This window comes from Scatophagus argus, chromosome 14 (genome assembly GCF_020382885.2).
Source record: "Scatophagus argus isolate fScaArg1 chromosome 14, fScaArg1.pri, whole genome shotgun sequence".
Classification (NCBI taxonomy): domain Eukaryota; kingdom Metazoa; phylum Chordata; class Actinopteri; family Scatophagidae; genus Scatophagus; species Scatophagus argus.
This window is the reverse complement of record NC_058506.1, coordinates 10,882,727-10,896,867: the sequence shown is the minus strand read 5'-3', so window position 1 is coordinate 10,896,867 and position 14,141 is coordinate 10,882,727. Positions and strand designations below refer to the sequence as shown.

Here is a 14,141-nt window from a genome sequence, read left to right as displayed (position 1 = left end):
CAGGCATGCAAAGAACATACAGGGATCCATCAGATGGGCATGACATTCAGGGCAATATGCACAAATATACACATGTGTTTTAACTCTGACTATTAGAACATTTTGCACCAGATGCACGGATATCATGTTTAACTTGTTCTAAACAGTGTGTGCTGGAAGTGAAAACACCGTCCAGTGTACCGTATCATTGCTCAGTCATGTTTTATCCATTGTGGCTACTGTACGTCTCAGCCCACTTGTTCATCGCTTTGTAATATTATATTTTCTTTGATGCTGCTGCATAACAAGCACTTTTGCCCACTAAGATCATAATATAGAGTTTCATGGGGCCACCAGTCACATGTTCATAAGCCTTCATGTAACACTCAGGCAAACAGGTGCTGCCACCAGGGATTCCCCCAACCTTTGCAGGGTGCGGAGCATGATTTAACCTGTTATATTTAACTGCCATTAAGCCTGATTGTTACTCAGTTATTAATGTTTATCATATTAATTTTTCATAAATGTTAGCGCCATACGTCTAGGGATTTGAATCTTGCGTCACTGACTCTTTAAATATTGCAGGCTTGTGAGTAAAAAAAGAAATACATCATTGGACTGGAATGAAGCCAAGTGTCAAAACAAGCGTACGGTATAAGTCATACGATCTGGCTATAAAACTCACTGAAGCTTTTTAAACGTCAGAAAATAAAAAGAGGCAACATGCGGCCCCGTTTAAATACAAGATGGATGGCTTCTTTTCTGCACGATTGTTTGCTGGAAATGAAACTTGCATGTTGCAACCCCTGAGATTCTCTGTGTTTTCAAACACAATGGGCCCTTTCTTTATCTGAAAGGCGCTGCTACTCTAATAATGCAGCTCAGCTTAAGTCTGCTAAACCTAAACAATAGCGCTAAAATGTGGCCTTGACAAATATAAAGAGAGAAGGGGGGGGTGATTTTTGCGCCTGAAAGTGAATACAAGGACACTGAGGGATGGTTAAACTGCAGTCCCTCCCTTTTCCATAGCAGCTATACCTCTCACACCGGTGTGGGATGTCTACAGAAATCATCCTGCTGTCAAGGTCAGTGATGAGACTGAGAATATCTCCTCTGTGGTGCCATATAAGGAGCCCGCATTTTTGTCTAACTCACTGATTCTCCAAAAGCTGTGAAAAGTATAGTGAATATATGAATGTAGTCATGCAGTAGCATGAATATGTCGTCATGCACAAGTAAAATAAAATGCTATCTGCGGTGATGCTGTTCAACATGATGGCCTCTAATCTGCACTGTATTGATAGACAGACAGATAGAGCAGCCAGGTGAAGTCATTGTGCTGACAGGAGGTTCATGCACAGTCTAGCAGTTACTGACTCATGTACGCCAGGCGACCCGTCTTCCAGTCCCCTGACAGTCCGCAACTAGATAGCATCAAGTCCTTCCTTGATCTAAGTGAAGACACATGAATTGTATCTCCTCATATTGTTTTTTAATACAGGCTCCATCCACTCAGACAACAAGCTACCCACAGCAGCCACACACTCACTACCCGCACTGCTCGGAACAAACACAAACTCACCACCTCACCAAATGGAAGCAGCTGTTATCGAAACTCTTTCATCTGTTACAGTACTTTGCAAAACTCAGCAGTGCACACACACCACTACTGAACAAGCCTGTTCGATTCGATCAAACACTCCGAAGAGTTCAATGAAGAGTTTTTGGGTTTTTGTTTTTTGGTTTTTTTTTTACAATTTTCATATTCTGTGAAGCTATGTTTTAGATTTTATACTAGTAAAAAGCACTGTGTGGTGTAGTTTTGTGTGATTCCACATTGCCAGCAGACTACCTTGAATGAAAAGCTAAGGGATCAAAACACCGTCTGCATTTAAATTCCATTCACCTCCAAGTACTATGTAGTGTTCCGCTCATTAATGGGCCCACAGCCACATGTGTGGACAGTTGTTCTTCATGCATGTTACCGCCGTTACATGCCTGTTTGCGATTCCTCCTTTTGATCTCTCATTTGGCAAGAGAACAGTCATATCAACAACAACATTGTACATCTGTGCCACTTCACTTGTTGCTTAGTAGTCGGTGTACTCACTGCTTTGGACGTTAACAGTGCCTGTGGAGTTGTCCTTTCCCAGTGGGTTCTCCACCACACATGTGTAATTCCCAGAATCCTCCAATTCTGCTCTGCTGATCTGGACTCTGGAGTTTTTCCTGTGGGAGACAACACTCACACAGCTGAGTCAGGGGAATCATGGCAGGGAGGAAACAGCATGGAAACGCAACAAGTGGAAACATGGGGGACAGGGAGGCAGACAACGGGGCAAGCAGCAGCATGGCAACAGCTCTCTGCTTTGAAAGGGATACATACTCACTCACTCCAGGGCCAAATTTGGGCGTGAAAAACTGCTTACAATAAGAAAGCATGAAGCTAAATGTTACAGCTACCAAGTTACTTAATTGCAGCATCATTAGCATATGGTTGCACAAGTCAGCCTTGCTGCTAAGTTACTCCAGTGGCCGACTGTGGAACTTTAAAACAAACAAACAAAAAAAAAAAAATTCCCTGCAGCCCAAAAAGGATTTTTTCCTAATAGGTTGCAATCATTCATTAAAAAAGACATCAGAAAAGCTTTTGACAGGCCCTACAAACTGCAGACAAAGTCAGTTATAAGTTATAAGTTCCAATGTGAATCCTATGGGCTGAAATTAACTGCACACACAGGTCCGGGGAGTGTGTGCAGTGAGCCACACAACACTAAAGAAAACCAGAAAGACTGAAAATTTGTTTGGCTGAGCAATAAAAATCCAAACACAAATGGACAACTGCTTGGAGTTTCCAGCACTTACAACACGTCCATGGAACAAAGCAGCAAAATGACCCTGTTACATACACGCTTATGTTTGGCTAACGCTAGCAGACATTAGCCACATGCAAGACTTACTTGCATCTTGTGTATGTGCTGAACTGAGGTTGGAAATTTTTTTTATTGGAGAAAGTTACGCATGAAGGCAAAAAAAGGGATGATAGATTGATTCGATTTAGTATAAATCGATGGGGGAATAATCTTTGGTAATCTCAAACCTTAAATAAATATTTTCAATCAATTTCTGATTGATTTTGATGAATTAATTGCAGTCCACAGTTTCTTGAAAAACTGCATCAGCACAGCCTACTGATAACAGCACCCCTGACCCGACTTACTCTGTTTGTGTTAGGTTTACAGAACACAGGTGACTTATACTCACCGGCTGTTCTTTATTCGGACTTTGCTGCTTTTCTTCAACTCGTTACCGTCTTTGAACCATCTGTAGGTAGGGAGAGGGTTCCCTGTGGCCTCACACTTAACGATGAGCTTGCTTCCCTCGTCCACTATTATTGGATTCTTCATCGGTTTTAACTTTGGAGCCGCAGCTAAAAAGAGAGAAAGAGAACAACTCAGTGTTATTAACCACTATAGGCACAAACCTCATTATAGTTTGTACATTTGGTTTGCAAACCAAATGTGTGGTTTGGTGTTGAGGGAGGACAGAGAGACAACAGCAGAGCCAATAATCATCTCTATGGAGAGAGCCAAAAGTTCTCTCATGTGACCACCAGATGTTGTCACTAGAGACATTATCAACTTTGCCTCAGACTAATAAACAGGTTGAATTTCATTCTGGCTTTACTGCTATAAAAACACCTGAAGCAATATTTAGCAAACATCCACTGGCTGATGAAGAAAATCTGCAACCACAAATTCATGCGCAATTAGAGGCAACAGGTAAACAAGAAAAGCCAAGAACATTCTGACACTATAATAACTAGTTTGTTGTGATGACAAAGTGAAAAAGAAAACGCTTTTATCATACGTCTTTCATCTTCAAAACCTGTTCAGATCTAACACAAATTCTGAAGATTCAGTTACTTTTCCAAACTTTCATAGACTGCAGTGTTTTATTACACGTGAAAGTTAAAAAATGAATTATTATCTGGCATAATTTCTTGCAACTTTTTGTCCTTAGATGAAAAAAATCAAAATACGAAAAAACGGCCTTTGTCTAAATGCCCAAATGCATGCACACACAACACACACTCACACAAACACTTGCCAGCTGACAGCTGCACACATGTTTAGTTGAAGACTCATGCAGGGAGGAGCAAGAGAGAAGGGGTGAACAAGGGTCAAGCAGGGGCTGGCCAAGATGCCCCCCTCTCTTTCTCTCTCTCTTACATACGAACTCTCTCTCTCTCTCTCTCTCTCTCTCTCTCTCTCTCTCTCTCTCTCTGTCTCCATGTGTAACATTTACGATTTCATACACATGCTAAACCAAGCTACTACAAATTACAGCTGTTTGCTGTGCATCACCTCTAAAGATGAGGGCAGAATGAAGACAAACAAAGCATGACAAGCAAAGTGAAGTGTGCATAGGTAAAGGCTTCAATTAAACATTGAAATAGAGGTGCACCAAAATTATCCCCCCCGTCGGCCTCTTTTTTGAGAGACTGTCCTACTTCAGTGACCTGGTAAAGGAGACATGTCTACACAGAATTAAAAAAAAAAAAAAAGCTTAATGATGCTGCATTTTTCATTCTCTTCGTGGATTTAAGTGGATAGCGTTGATGAATTCGAGGTAAAGTCAGGGTTATGTCTCAAACAGCATTCTCAAACTTCAGATTTGTTAATGATGATGAAACGAGCACCAACAATTTTAGGATTTTAAATCCTACGAGTTAACAGTCATCTTTGGTTAGTGCTGATGATCACGTACAAACAGCAGCTCCTGCTCTGCTCTGTAAGCCTGTCTGATGTGGATATGAAAGAGCTCTGTTTACAGCAACCAGGTACCTTCTGAGTGTGCTCTGCCGCCTCTGGTCACCTGGCACTAATACTCTTGACAGGAGCCAGAGGACACAGCTCTTAGTTCCAGCCATCTTTGGTACCAAACATGAAACTCAAAGTAGATGTTAGGCCATAAATAAAACCTACTGTCCTCAATCTTTGGAAATCCATTTTTTTGTCTCACTTAAATGTGCACACAGATATGGATTATGTTTTTTTTTAAATATATATGCCATGAATGTAATTAGCATAATTTATGCAGTAGTCTTAAAATGATAATTGACAGCACTGAAGACCTTTGACATGTACTGACATTTATCCCTCACTTCAGTAATAATATGACTTGAGCAGCTTGAATTTTGCTAATATAATACAAAAGGCAGTTACAAGCAGGCATGATTTTTCCACAATCCTGAACACCAAAAGAGCTGTCTGTTGTGCTGATTTCCACTGGAATCACAGATAGTGAAATGTCAGATTCAAAATAGCTCACAAATAGCACAGATCAATGGAAGAAGCAAGTATTCTTAGATCAATAGCAGCTATTTGTTACTAAAATTACTGGTAAGACAGTGGTCTTTTATCTGTGAACAACTGTTGGAAAATGTGAGTGATGACATTCATGGCATTTGGAAAATAAAGACAAAGCTTCTAGCAGAAGGCAGATGTGCCTTTGTACAGGAGTACTTAGTAACCTTAATGAGCTTATTCTCGGGATGAATCTTCATGTTGCAATTGCTCGGGCAGTTTGTTCAAGATTTTACTGTCCCAAAAGGGGTTTGGGACAATAAAAACCTCATTTCTGCAGCAAGGCATAATTGTGCTATTGCTGAAAGTCATAACATTATATAGGCTGAACATATACTGCATATCACCGTTTAAAATCAACTCTGCAAACGGTGAGAGTTTATCAGGGGTCCCCAGCAAGGCCATATACTGAACATGAGAGTCCTGATGCTTGATATGTACTTAATTGAATATTGTCTGTTATTTAACAAATGTAATGTACTGTATTGGACTTGATGTTAAATAAAGATCAGACTGCACAAGATCCTATGGTCCACTGATCCACTGCATTAGACTGGCTAATGGAATATTACAAACCCTGATTCGGTTGTACTGTATGTAATGACACAGCTTTGTAACTGTATGGCACATTGATGAATAGCATATGCGCATGTTCAGTGTTTGATAGGCAGCTTGTTTATATACTGCTGTATCTTATGACTTACAAAACCCAACTTAAAAAAGTTCCTAGTCTGCGTGTCTACATGATTTCTATACACACTCAGCTCTGCCAGACTCAGCCCAGCACAATGCCTGAGGAAAGTCTTGTCAGTCATAGTTAGAGAGCTGCAGGAATGAGGTTGCACCATAAAGAAAAAATGTTTAGTTCTTCGCCTGGACACAAGTTTGTCCTTGCCAAGCAAATTAAACAAGCTTTGTCCTTGCCTGGAAAAGTTACAGAAACACAGGACTGCACTTCTCATCAACCCGGCGAGCCAGATGTGCAAGAGGGTCTGCTCCATCTACGAGACACAGCTCTAATGAAGACACAGTCCATCAGACACTTGAGCTTTGAGATACAGATGTTTAACATTAGCATAAGATTAGCCCTTGTGTCTCTGTTAAATAATGTCCATTTTTCCAGCTCTTTTATATGCACAACGCAAAATAAATCAACAAAACAAATGCCTCTATAATCCACTGAGTTCTACTCTGACAGCTTGGTCAGTGTGATATACAGTAGTTGCTCATGTTTGGACAGTTTGATGGACAACTTAAGCAAAGTTCAATCAAGTCAACCACTGATATGAAAGCAGTTCTACCAATTGCAACAAATGTTTTCCAACAAGAAAATAAAGAGTCATTATCATTGGAAATAAAATTATTTCTTGGAGACAAGTGGCTATCTCATTTTCCATTACACCAGTGGGAAAAGCGTCCGGCAGCAATGATAAACCCTTGCCTCAACAACAGCCCGATTCTCTCTTTTTGAAGCGGAGGGGCAGCTGCAGACATGGACTATAAAAACCAAATTTGAGAATAGAAGCCTAACCGGCGTGTCAACAGCTCATGCCTTGAGTAACAGTTGGAAACTTCAGCCCAGGAAGTGGTTCAAAAACAAAGTGACTTGATGAATTAACAATGCATTACTCGTATTATTGAGTTAATGTTTCTGTTTTACTTCCAGGAGCTTAGAAAAGGCATTTGAGGCATGCCTTTGTGTTTTCCCTTGGAGACAAAGTATCCCTGATTACTCTGGTGTTATGTCACTTTACTGCACGTTGTCAGAAGACAAATTGCATGGTGAGACAGCTAGCGGAATGGGTTTTGCATGTGGGAATGGTCTTCAGACACTGCACACTAGTCACTGTAATGCAACATCTGTTCAAAGAGATCATTTCAACAGCCTCCCACCACAACCAGTACACTTTCACCAAATAATTATCTGGCACGTTGTGTATATGTGACTCAAAACGCTCTACTTCTCTCTTACTACATTTTATAGACATACTGCTAATAGTGTTACCCTTCAAAATAATAACATATATTTTATGTTTCTCTGCAACAGTAATACATAGGAAGACAGTGAATGTCAAACATGACATTGATTATTGTGATTTGGTCTCCTCTTTACCTGCCACCCAGTTTTGTACTACAAGACAGTTCTTTTAGTGACACTCATGAAAAATGGTTTTATGTGTAAAATAACTTAAATTTTTATAAGTAGCTTTTTCTAATCACTTTTCATTTCTAATTACTTTACAAATAATCCATCAGTGACACTTGATGTAAATCCAGAAGTGAGGGATTGACGACAATGTGTAATCAACTGTAAACAATGTAAACACAATGTATGGATTCCTCTTCAGATTCAGATTCCCCTGAGAAATGTTAGCTAACTCACTTTCTTTTTTGGGGGGGGGATTTGTTTAGCTACACAATGAAAACAGTTATGTAGCCCCGTATGTAGGCTCAGAAGCGATGAAGGACACTGAGGTGCAGGTGGACTCTTCAGAGTTACTGTCTCCAAAAAGAGCTGCCTCTCAGTCTGCTATTATTTTGGGTGAATCTGAACCAAAAGAGACTAAATCATTCATGTTTGTTTACAAGCGGCAAAACTGGCCACTATTTACAACATTTTACCAATAGGCCATAGTCACCATTTCCCTTTGCTCCCACCTAGGTTTTCCATCATGATGACTAAATGCAAAACAGTGTCTATATTTGTTTCTTTGGTTATACAATAATCCAGTATTGCAGGTTATCTGCAAACAATTTTACTTGGTTCTTGAATATTCAAGTCATTCAATCATAGAATATTCATGTGTGAATTCAACTCTTACTTTTACCTTAACCTCTACAGTTCATGCATATGGTAACGAGGCTACTGGTCTAGATGTTTGCAGTATTGCATGCTGCACACACACTTTGTCTCTCGATGTATATTGTACAGCATACAGTACGCCACAATAGGACACCCTGCACTTTGGCCATATAATTTTCAACAAAATTCAAACTGGACTGATAACAGTTGAAACAACAGTATAAATTGTGTTCAAGTACCTCACTATGTGTGTGAAATCACACAAAACATCTTTGCTCACCACCATGACTTGTGGTGTTAAAAAAAACCAACCAACCAACCAACACAGAAAGCCGAAACTGAGTCCAGAGTCACCTATTCACAAGTTACCAAGTGCTGAAGTGAGATCAGCTTCAGTTACCTTAACGAAACCCACGATTTTACAGCAATGTAAATTCCATTTCGATGTGAACTGTTGACTAAAATAAAATTACTTTAGGGAAAACTACAGTCCTAGCTGGAAGGCTTTAGTGGTCTCTGTTGCCCTCTGCCCTGGTCTTACTAAGTAAGCCTAAGTAAATGACTTTGTGTTTGGGGTTCTTTTGAGTCACTGCTGTGTTGGCTGTCCCATCTGTGCTAACAAAAACCATGCAAATACTGCATGCAAATACTGTATATTAATGATCACTTCCTTGACATTTGTTTCCGTGGGTGGCATGTCTTAGCTAGAGGGTTCGACGTTCGAATCCCGTGTCTGGGCCCTTCTGTGTGGAGTTTGCATGTTCTCCTTGTGTCTGCATGGGTTTTCTTCGGGTACTCCGGCTTCCTTCCACAATACCAAAAACATGCACACTAGGTTAATTTGCTACTCTACATTGCCCCTTGAGTGAGGGGAGAGTGTGGTTGTCTGTCTTTGTGTGTTGGCCCTGTGATTGACTGGCGACCAGTCCAGGGTGTACCCCGCCTCTCGCCCGTAGTCAGCTGGAATAGGCTCCAGCTCCCCGCGATCCTGATGGATAAGCGGTATAGAAAATGGGTGGATGGATGGCAGCCACGTGACAGATCAAAAATATTGTGGAACTAAAATAACTTTAATGAAGATACTTAACCATTAAAAGTTTGTTGCATCAAGAATTATTTTACATTAACATCATTGAAATGACTACCCCTAATGTGAGAGGGTTGTTAATGCTACTGGCAATCACCACCCTCCCGTGTATAGCTCTACACAGCTCATGTATCAATGTAGCAATGTAAATAGGGGCTGGTGAAGGTAGTCGAACATCAAACATGTTGACAGAGATGTTCTTCAGGGGATGGTAAAAGAAAGAGAAGGTTCAAAATAGATAAAGATGTTACTCTGTTACTGTTAAATGTGTGAAACCCTTTCAGATGGACACAGTGATTTGGGTAAAACCTGCATCATCTCTCCTCTTAACCTGGGTTAAAGGCATTGGTTGATAAGCATTTACTAGATAAGGAATACAGATTTTAAATTTTAAATGGTGAAATCTGTATTTCATTTTCACTCATTTTGTAGCACATAATAGCCATGTTCTGAGACTAACATATCACTATCAAAGTGTTTTATAGACACAATAACGCTACATGTGTAGTTCAGTTGAATGAAGAGTGAAGTTGCGTTTGATTTTGTTTTGATTATTTATAGTCAGTTATATAAAGCAAGATCACACCTACATTGGCTTCACCAGCAGCTCTGACTACTGGTTGCTGGTTTGTTTCTTAATAATTTAAACAGCTTTATTTCCCTTATAAAGGTGTGGTAGGTGTTAGTACATGAAAAAAATGCATCTGGCACAAAATGAAGGAACCAACTCTTCACTTCCGTAACTAATTATTTGTATGCACGCAAACCCAGTCACACAGAAAAGGACGTGTTGTGTTTTGTCTTGACAGAAGATAAGATGGATGGTAGAAGTTTATGAATGAGCAACTCTGTCACCAGCAGAAGAACATTTATGCAAACTGAGGTAGACTGAACAAGGATGTCTGACTACTATTTGAAAAAAGAGAAACATACATTTATGTTGCATTATGTGGATGACAAATTTTATGAGATGCTGCTAGCATTTTGCTCTCCCTGTCTTACTCATAAAAAAGACAACAAAGTTGCTCAGTTTTCCCCTCTCTTGTTTCCAATGAGAACCAACATTCTGGCACCAAAATTGTCAGGGTCTGCAGATATTTCTCTCTAACATTCTTGAAAGGGTGTCAACTTTCCGCCATAATACACATAACTTTTTAAAAACGGGAGACCTGAAAGGAGCTCATCAATTAACACTGCACCAGCAGAATGCCCAACATTTTCTGGTCCAAATGCTTACAACATCATAGTCAGAGAAAGGGCAATTATAGCTGAGGTAGTCTCCTCAAATAATTGCAGAAAACTAACTTTTCAGGGATTGCAAAGTACATAAGAAAATACTGTCTTATTCACGTGATTGTCGGTGACTGACAACCTCGACAAAGCATTCATGTGCGAGATTACACAATTTCATTTAGGCACACCTCATCCACACAAGCACGTGTACGTGTACACACCACACAGTGCATTGTATAACATATATCCACAACACAGATGAGTGGAAGCTCTAAGACCAACTGTGGATCAGCAACAAACTACAGATATGGAAATAAAACTTGAAATCTTTATATTTTTGTCTTTCCTTTACTCGGACCTTCACCCACCACTAAGTAGCATCTTGTGTGACTAGTATTAAATTTTATGTCCAAAAAAACCAATCCACATTTATATGCATCTCTACGTATTACCATACATGCTAACATGAAGCATGTGCTCATCTACGCTCGTGACTGTGCTGCTTAGCACACCAGCCAAACAAGTTAGTGAGCTGAAATTTTTTTTTTGATTTTCTTTTGAACTGAGCACAGACAACAAAGTAGTAGTATACAGGAAGCTAGCTACTGCTCTGATGTTGTATACATGATACTATTTTTTTTAATTAGCGTGTAGGTCACACATAGCCACACTGATTGTGCAGACTTGTTCTCAAATTTGAAAATTCTTTTGAACGTGATTTGTTGATAAACCACATCCTCAACAATTTGATTTGATGTCATGGATAATTACAAGCTGGCAACATTTATTAAAGAGCCAGATCAGACTGAAATAGTGAGCTTTCTGACTCCTCTCTATTTTATCTTGAATGACCTAATTTGGAGCCTTAGGCCCAAAGCACACCTGATGCGATGCGTGAAGAACCCTTAGTACAGACAGCACAAGCATCAGCCCTGAGCATGCCTTCGTTTTGACCTACTTTGAAAGCTCCATTTTACAATAGGGTAAGCACGTAGCTTCACACAGGTAACCCATTTACCCAGTTTTGTGATAAATCAATAGCAGATATATAATATATAATAGCAGATTTTCATTAGGAAATGATGATTCACGATCATATTATCATGCTCTGGGTACAAAAGTGCATGACAGCTGACACATGTATGAACAGTCACAGTCACAGCTTTGAATGCATATTGGTAAAATATTCAAAAATAGACCAGCACAGTTTATTTTTATGTGTCATTTTGTGAAAAGTAGAGAAAATAAATCAGAATATGTTCATCACAGGCAGCTTTCCCTATGTGTGCAGCAGCTGTGCGCTTTTGTTAACAAAGATGCCAAAAATATTATGCACTCTGTGTTGGGGAGCTGTTTATCTTACATATTTATAGATCACAATCAAACTTGGAAAACATAATTGGTAATTATTTCTATATTCAACTTTCAGGGGTAATAAAATAAGAAAATTAGTCACATATGTCAAAAAACTCTACAGTAGTATATTTAAGCTTGAAAAAGTACAATTTAAATATGTAGAAGGCGTAAATAAAATCTTCTACAAAAAAATTTTTGAAAATGTTAGACACATTCTTTGAGGATTATCTGCTGGAAGCTGACATGAGTGACATCAGCAGGTACAAACAGGCTAACACCATTAAGAGATGCTGTCTAAGATACAGTATCTGATCAAACCATGAACGACATATAGTAGATATAGTGATAATCATGGAATTGTCCTTAAAGTGGCACTGAAACGGGGGTTGGGCTTCCCCATGACCTGAGGTCAAACTACAGTGACATGCTGCTGCTTGTAGGATCCTCCACTGAGCAAGCACATTGCTACGTTTGTGACTCTGAAAGACAAGAAGCGCCTATGCCATTCCAATGTCAAACAGCATATAGACTTTTAGATTGGATGACTCACCACAGAATGAAAGTTAAGATAGACACAGTGTACCTGACCCTGTTAAAAAGTGTCAGAAACATTGTAGGCTTTTTCCACTATACAAACCTCAAACAGCTGCCATTTAAAAACAAAAAAAAAAGTGTGTGATGTGTGTTGGAACATTTCCAAACACGAGATCATGCGAGAAATTAACATAATCCTTAAACAGTCATTGGAAGTCGTTGCTGTTAAGAGAGCTCATTATACAACTGTACTCTTTGATGTCCAGGGCTTGTTTGACTAAGGCTTTAAAGTTTTAGTTGACTCTGTACTCAAGTTATACCATTTGACTTCTTTACAGATCCAAAGTGCTGCCAAAACCAGATGTGCCTCTACACGCTGTCCACACCAGGAGACCAATCCATGTGACAACCAAGCAGCAAGCTTTGACAAGCCAAGGGGATACTTACTTTGTCCCACGCTTCCGTGATACAGTAACACAAACTTAACCTCACTCCTTTTTCACTCCAAGTCTCTCTTTGTCTCACTTTCTCTCTCACACACACCCACAGATAAATACGTATATACATAAAACGCTACACAAAAACCACCTTTACTTTCTTTTTACCTGTAGCAGGATCGCCCTCTTTCTCCTTTTGTCCTTTCTTACCTCCCTTCTTTCTCCCTTTCTTATCTTTCTTTTTGCTCTCCGTCATGCTGTCAGAAGAAAGTAAATCCTCTCAGGACAAGACTTAGAAAAAAATCAAGTAGTCCTATTGGGAACGTGTGGCAAGTGGGCACCACCAGAGTCTGAGCCTGTCAGAACGCCTCTCCTCCTATATAGACTCACACCAATCAAGTACAGCAAGGAACCACCTACTCACAGCAGGGCAGAGGGAGAGAGAGAGAGAGAGAGAGGGAGGGAGAGGGAGAGGGAGAAAGAGGGAGGGAGCAGGGAGAAAAATAGGGAGAGAAAGGTAGAGAGGCACTGCTCAAGAAACTAAGAGGGGAGAGGTAAGAGAATATAGAGGGAGGGAGGAAAGAAAGAGGGAGGGAGCGAGGAAGGCATTTCCCATTGCTTTAAGGCAATCAACTGTTCCCTTACTGGATCTATCAGATAAGCAGTGGCTCTTCCAGGCCCCGCAGCAACACCAGTCCTAAGGAGTGAACACAAAAGTCTGAAGTTGGCCCATTCAAGCTCTTTGTGGCCAGTTCAGTTTCCTCCTTCCTTTGGAGCATCTTCTCCTTTGTAATGACCCATGCAAATGTGCAGCGAGACCACTTAAGATGTCCCCTCAGTACTGCTGACCCCACCCAGATAATCTGGAGACCTGCCGTTGCCAGGTTGATGTTGAGGGTCCCAAAACACCTCGCATCTGGTTCAGATTTGCTGAGCGCAGATTTGGTGGATATGTGCAAGAGAGCGCGATGTGTGAGGTGCCGAATGTCAAATTACAATCTGTGACAGACGAAAAATTGAAAAATTACACAAAATCCTCCCTGGCTTCCCTGGTTGCTCCCCTTCCTCTCCTCCCTTGTCTGTCAGCCCCCCTCCCCCTCCAATACTACAATCAAGTTCCAGCATGTCTGAAGCTGGAGCTGTCTCTTTCACTGTCGCTGTTAGCTGTTAGGTGTCATTGATGTCATGCAGCAATAAAGATTTAGAACCGTTAAAACAAACTTCATGCAAATTACATTGGATCATGGCTTTTTTACAAACAAGTCAAATCCATTTTTTCCATTTTGTTAAATCCATCCACATGTAGCCCCAGAAGTGGCAAGAAAAAAAACTATCTATGTACG

The 14,141-nt window shown here is 40.2% G+C and overlaps 1 protein-coding gene across 4 annotated transcripts in view; it reads right to left on the bottom strand.

The window, feature by feature from the left end:
• The window catches only part of nrg2a (neuregulin 2a), a 68,695-nt gene that overhangs the window by 34,060 nt on the left and 20,494 nt on the right, over window positions 1–14,141 (bottom strand). For 2 of the 4 annotated variants that reach the window (XM_046410405.1, XM_046410403.1), the window contains exons 2-3: window positions 3,244–3,409; window positions 2,090–2,208 (exon numbers count right to left, since the gene is read on the bottom strand). In XM_046410405.1, the coding sequence (XP_046266361.1) occupies window positions 2,090–2,208; window positions 3,244–3,409 (285 nt within the window). Of the gene's footprint in view, window positions 1–2,089; window positions 2,209–3,243; window positions 3,410–12,966; window positions 13,241–14,141 lie in introns of those variants that run through there. The other 2 variants (XM_046410402.1, XM_046410406.1) reach the window with 2 other exon arrangements.